A 6069-nucleotide genomic window follows, 5' to 3' on the forward strand; every position below is an offset into this window, starting at 1 on the left:
TTTTGCAGTTCAAAGCTTTATTCTATGTTTAGTAGAGGTACCAGGGATGCTTCAATCCATTTTTGATAGGCTCTGATTGGTGATAGGCAGTCAAACAGGGAATAATGTAAATGTTTTTTTTTTCTATTCATAAAAAACAATCACAACTCAGAATTTGAAGAAGCACACCAACTGTCAGGGTTCCCGTGTGTGTGTGTGTGTGTTAGTGCTAGTGATGCATCTCTTCCTAAGAGGATCTTGGTGGAGAACTTTTGTAGTCTACACAGGTGGAGCTCATCAGTCTCATCAGAGTGCTAGGCTTTAAAGCTCAGCACAGCCTTCACTTAGTGCTGGTTTCTTGTTATTTTATTACTCTGTCGGTTCCTGGTTCCTCATTTGTGTTTTTCCTTGATGTCTTCTATATTTTAGTTTTCAGAATTTTTTTCAATTTTGGCCTTAGTTGCCTGTGAAAATGTATTAAATCTGCAAACTTTTCTGTATTTGGGTCCTCAAAAACCTCCACCCTACCTGACACCAATCAACAACCTTGACTTTAATTTGCTTCTCAAATTTAAAAGAACTGAAAGCATATAAAGTTTGGTGACATAATTTAAAACATGACTTTTCAATTTAAGAAACCAAACTCAAATGTCTTGTTTATGCACAAAACGTGACTAATAAAGTGTATTCTGACTCAATTCTAATTAATCTGTTTAATTTGAAGCTATCACTTTTGTCATAAAACTAGGAGCACATTTGTTCCAATTATGTCATGTTAAAATCTAAAGAACAAATTTAGAATCATCAGCTCAGAGGGGAAGAAACACAATTTTGGATGTAACCAGAAAATGCCTGTCTAAAGCTAGCAAGACCAACCTACAGACAAACTGAAGATCTGGGATTATGCTCTGTGTCATCAAACACCAGTCTCTCATTTTAAAGCAGTAATTCAAATTTGTGCCATGACAATCTGGTTAACATTTTGTGAAAATGAAGAGCAGAAATAAAGAATCTAATGGGTTTTCGGTTTCAGTCTCCTGCTGGCAGATTTTTCTCTTATCAACTATGTATTTTTAGGCTATAGATGAATAGGAATGACATGACTATATGGCATGTTTACAAAGATTTTTGTTTTTTGCCACTTGCATATTACAGAACATTCAGGTGAGATCACATTCTTGTACATCTTAGCACTTTATGATTAAATATAAAATGGCTGGTGCCTGTTTGTTGCAATAATAAGACTTAATCTTGCAAGACTTGTTTGTCAGGACTTGAACCAGACAATTATCTGTTTCTTCGCTAGAAGGAGGCACAGCTCCAGAGCTTCCTTTAGCTCAAATATAAATCTTCCAGAAATTTGGATAAGCAGAAAGCTGAACAGGATCTCATTACATAGTAGCCAGAAACTGAAATGAATGACATGGCAGATATTGTGTTTTATTGTGTCTTATCTGTGCTGAGTGATCCAACATTAGACCTCTAAAGTAAAAGGACCCACAAAAGAGGCAGGAATTGGATCTTTACATCGTTTAGAAGGCAGAACCATTTCTCAGGGCAAATTGACCCACCACACTCCTCTATTATGGGAGCAAACTGAGAAAGCCAGCTCTGCAGGGAAAAGTATTTCCCACGGTGTGAGCAATCCTTAAGTTCCTGCAACCTGCATTAGTAGTCATCTTCTTTGCAGAGGTTTTTTTTTTGTTTCCTGTCCATCACAGCAAGTTCACTTAAAAAGAGCAAAATTATCCCCACACTCTAAAACCCCCCACCTCTCTGCCCAATCTCCCCCGGGGATAGCTTTGAGTAACTCTGGACGAAAAGAGGAAACTGCAATTTTCCTAGAATGACCCATTTGTTTTATGGCTTGATTATTCCTTAATTACCTCATCTCCGCAAAATGTTGCCCAGGCCGGCAAGCCCCAGTGATCAGCTGCAGACACATTTATGACCCAGCAGCCTTTGGTGCCATGTCTATTGTGTAGTTATCCTCAGAGGGTGGTATTTTCACAAAAAAGGAAGAAAACCTATTGGGGTATTAAATTCTATTTAACCATATGGTGCATGTCACCTCATGGTTGAAATGGAGAAATTAAGATGAACATAAATGTATTTTTGATTTACTTTTTGAGCCAAAAAGTGCACCTGTTACAGTCTAAATTGTACTTGCTGCACTTGTCCAAAAATAAGAATCGCATCACCGAAATAGATGCGGGGATAGTTAGGCTTGAAGTCTACGGTCACTCTTTACCCACCCCCCACATTGGATCCCTTTGGTCCCTCTGGGGTCAACCCCCTTGCTCCTGGTCCAGTAACCTCATGTGACCCATGAAGTCATCCCCTTCAGCAGCTATCAGACTCTCCCCACAGGAGTCAGCAAACTAAATCAGTTGAACACCAGGATTCCCATGCTATGTAGACAAGAATATTTTCCCATTTCTCTAGTTTATAGAAAAAAATAAAAAAACATAGCCTTAATGCAGTTAAAACAAAACACACACACAGAGGTTTGTATATTGAGACTTTCCATGGACTTACATTTGTTTTATGTAACCCTGACATTTATCCTGAATATAACCACTATCACCTAAAGTTAATTCACATTGTACCTCTAAACTGACTCTATATGGTTCAAAATTATACCCCAAAAGGCCTGTTGGTCCTCACAGGGTTAGCAAAAACGCACCTAAATAAGTAAAATAAACAAATATATAAACATACAAAGACACATAGTTGTTTTTCCATCTATATTAAAACTTGACATTGGCTTACATTCATTTTAATTAGGGTATTAATGCCTAACCCTAAAATTTGCCCTAACTCAAACAAGTATCACTATATTCCCTAACCTTCACCTAGGAAATCACATCATACCTCTAAACTGACTTACTAACATTAAAAATAGGGGATTTACCACATTAGATAAAGCCCCCTGTCCCTACATGGTCTGCTGGTCCTCAGAAGGTTAGGAAATATACCATAAACAGTCCTTAACACAAGCACATGGAGTTAGGCACACTTTCTCTTTAATGCACCCGTACTTGTACTCATACTCATCAACTCTCGCTTTATCCAGGACTATTTTGTTGGGCAGCAGCCTTGCAGCAACAAGGTTCAAGGTTCGATTCCCAGCCTGGGGTCTTTCTGCTTGGAGTTTGCATGTTCTCCCTGTGCATGAATGGGTTCTCTCCGGGTACTCCGGCTTCCTCCCACAGTCCAAAAACATGACTCTTAGGTTAATTGGCTTCTCTAAATTCTCCTTGAATAGTTGTGCTTGTCCTTTTTTGTCTCTGTACTGCCCTGAGATAGACTGGCGACCTGTCCAGGGTGTACCCCACCTCTTGTCCGTAGACAGCTGGAGATAGGCACCAGCACCCCTTGAGAATAGGCTTGGAATAAGCGTGATAGAAAACGGATGGATGGATTAACTTTATTGATCTCAAACTGGAGAAATTTACCTCTGCATTTAACCGCTCCCCTTGGGGAGCAGTGGGGTTAACAGACTCCAGGCTGTGGGGATCCAACCAAGTACTTGCAACCTTCTCAGAACACAAGTTCACTGCTCTAACTATTAGGCCAACACTCCCCCCTCTTTGAAACAGAATGGATTGATGGATGGATGGATTATCAGATATTCTGATAATCCAGATATTCAGTAACTGACCACCCTTTTGAAACTTCTCTAAAAGCAGCTCTGCCAGCTAAACATTAAATATATCAAGTCTATTAAGCTGTGTTTCATTTTTTTTCATCATAGATTTAGCAAAACATGTAAACTTGTTTCTTGACATAGTACCAGAAAAAATATGTCAAATGATACAAATCGTACCTGAATCTCACCTAAATTATCTGGTATGTGTAGACAAAACACTGGCTCATCAGTTGAATTTAGCTGTCTTTTCCTGTCTTTTTATGTCTTTGCAAATAAAAATACATCACTCAGAAATTTTTCAGTTATTGGAACGAAAATTAGTCAAAAAGTAGCCAATAGGGTCCAAGGAAAATGTGTCATTCTTGAAGGCCAAATAATTCTGATCTTGATCCATCATACCCCTGAAAGTTTTACATTTCTTTGCATAAAAGGCAAAAACACAGTTTTCAAATATTTTCATGCCGTTCTAATTACCCGTCTTACAAAATTTGAGGGTTCAGGTCTTTGTTTTATCTAAATACAGAATTTGCATTTTTTTTTTTTTTTTGCAAAAAAGCTTAAAGTTGATCAAACTAAAGAAGAAGTCATTTTTTTTATCATTGTGTCATTTCTCCATTGCATTTGTGGCTGAACTGGGCCTTTAGATGATAGGAATATTAATTTGATGTATGTTCCATGATTTCCTCCTGCTTAAAGGTAACCCTGAACGCCTCATTTCAAATCTTTCTGCAACTTTTAACATGCCTGGATAAAACTTCCTCCTTTAACCCACCACCTTTTACCAATTCTCCTGTTAAAGAAAAGCTTCCCACAGTATGATGCAACCATTACCATGTTTCACACTGGAGATGGTGTGTTTAGGTAAAATCTCTTCCATATACAGCATTTTGGTGATGATCAGAGGACATTCTTCCAGGGGATAGATCCGCCTCAGTCTCAAACACCGGAGCGCATCACATCTAACAGAGTTCATGCGTCCTTGTGTCATTAGTCAGAAACACTTGCTCTTGTTATACACGCTTCACTCACAGACTGTGGGCTCTGGAGGACATGCATGAATGGGATCCATTGAAAATAAAGAAAGCATATCAAAGTCGCTTCAAGAAAGGAAATCATATTTTTGTTGTTTTTATTTTTCGTAATAACGGGATCCAATAGGACTCACCAGGCCAGTGCACAGACTGAACACAGCGGGGTGCTCGCTCTTCGAGTCGACGTGCCCGCGGAAGAAGCAGTGCCGCATATCGCCGGGGTCGTGGAAGTTCGTGTCGGTGTAGCTGCTCCCCTCCGCTCCCAAGTGTGTCACCGAGTAAGAGGGCGCAATGAAGCTGGAGTCTGCGCTCAGGTTGAGATGGAAACGTTCCCCAAACGCGTCGATCCTGTAGAGAAGCCGCAATCCCGACAGGTCATCATTTAAACTCCTGCGCCTCCTTCTGTAGTGCAGATTGTGGGGGAATGATTCTCCGAAGTCATTCACTCTGAGCGGTGTGATGATTTCATAAGATGACAGCTGCTTTATGAAGTTTTCTGCAACACAATGTGAGAATCAGAAGAGAAGCAGCAGCATCAAAGTGTCACTATAATACAAATATACCTTCAAAAGGAACCCGGTTAGAATTAGATCTACCTTGTTTCGGATGCAATCGGTACTGTAGAGTCTCCCTGACCAGTGCTGATAAATGACACGTTAGTCCAACCAGCCAGATTGCAAGATGCATGATTTCCTCCGCGAAGAATCCGTCCAAGGCGCTTCCCTCCGTCTCTGCCGAGCGGCTCGGCGCGGCTTCCCAAACTTCTCCGTCTCCTTCTCCTTATTCCCAAGCTTGTCAGCAACAGGTCGTGAGATCCGAGGAGGCTCTCTGCAGCGCAACTCTTGCAAAGTGCATTGGCCTCATCGCTTTGTTAAAACGCGCACCCACTGGCCTCTGCAAATCCTCCGTGTTTATGACACATTCATCCCTCCCGGCACAATAAAAAAAAAAATACTGCTGCCAAATGTAAACTGCAGTCTTTGGCTGAAAGGAGGGATCAGTGCCAAGTAAGCTTTCCTCTGGCCATCCCTTGAGCACCCCCGGTGCACCCAAAGCTCTCAATAACGCCAAGCAACGCCCCTAGAAGATCCAGAGCCAATGGTTTGTGCGCGCACCATGCGAACGTTAATGCTCAGGAGTAGAATGGTCATTGTAAAAAAATAAATAAATAAAAAAGAAACTAATGATAAATAATTGAAAAATCAGCCTCAGCTGAAATAAAATGTCTAATTTCTCTCAATACTTTCAGTTTTTTTTTTTTGTAAAAAAGTGCAATTCACATCATTGATCATTTACACATCAAAGCATAAAGACAGATTGGTTTAGTCTTCTATCTAAGGAAACCTAGCTGAGTGCATTCAGTTATTGACTTTGCAGAATACTTGCCTGCTGCATGAGCTAAGCGAC

At 40.3% G+C, this 6069-nt stretch overlaps 1 protein-coding gene across 1 annotated transcript in view; it reads right to left on the reverse strand.

Moving 5' to 3' along the window:
- adamts20 (ADAM metallopeptidase with thrombospondin type 1 motif 20) overlaps nt 1-5692 on the reverse strand; it is a 134184-nt gene extending 128492 nt beyond the window's left edge. The window contains exons 1-2 of the mRNA XM_015382335.1: nt 5259-5692; nt 4797-5158 (exon numbers count right to left, since the gene is read on the reverse strand). Of these exons, the coding sequence (XP_015237821.1) occupies nt 4797-5158; nt 5259-5349 (453 nt within the window). The 5' untranslated portion in view covers nt 5350-5692. The remainder of the gene's footprint in view (nt 1-4796; nt 5159-5258) is intronic.
- Nucleotides 5693-6069: the final 377 nt, after the last annotated feature.

This window comes from Cyprinodon variegatus, unplaced genomic scaffold (assembly GCF_000732505.1).
Source record: "Cyprinodon variegatus isolate N-32 unplaced genomic scaffold, C_variegatus-1.0 Scaffold255, whole genome shotgun sequence".
Classification (NCBI taxonomy): Eukaryota; Metazoa; Chordata; class Actinopteri; order Cyprinodontiformes; family Cyprinodontidae; genus Cyprinodon; species Cyprinodon variegatus.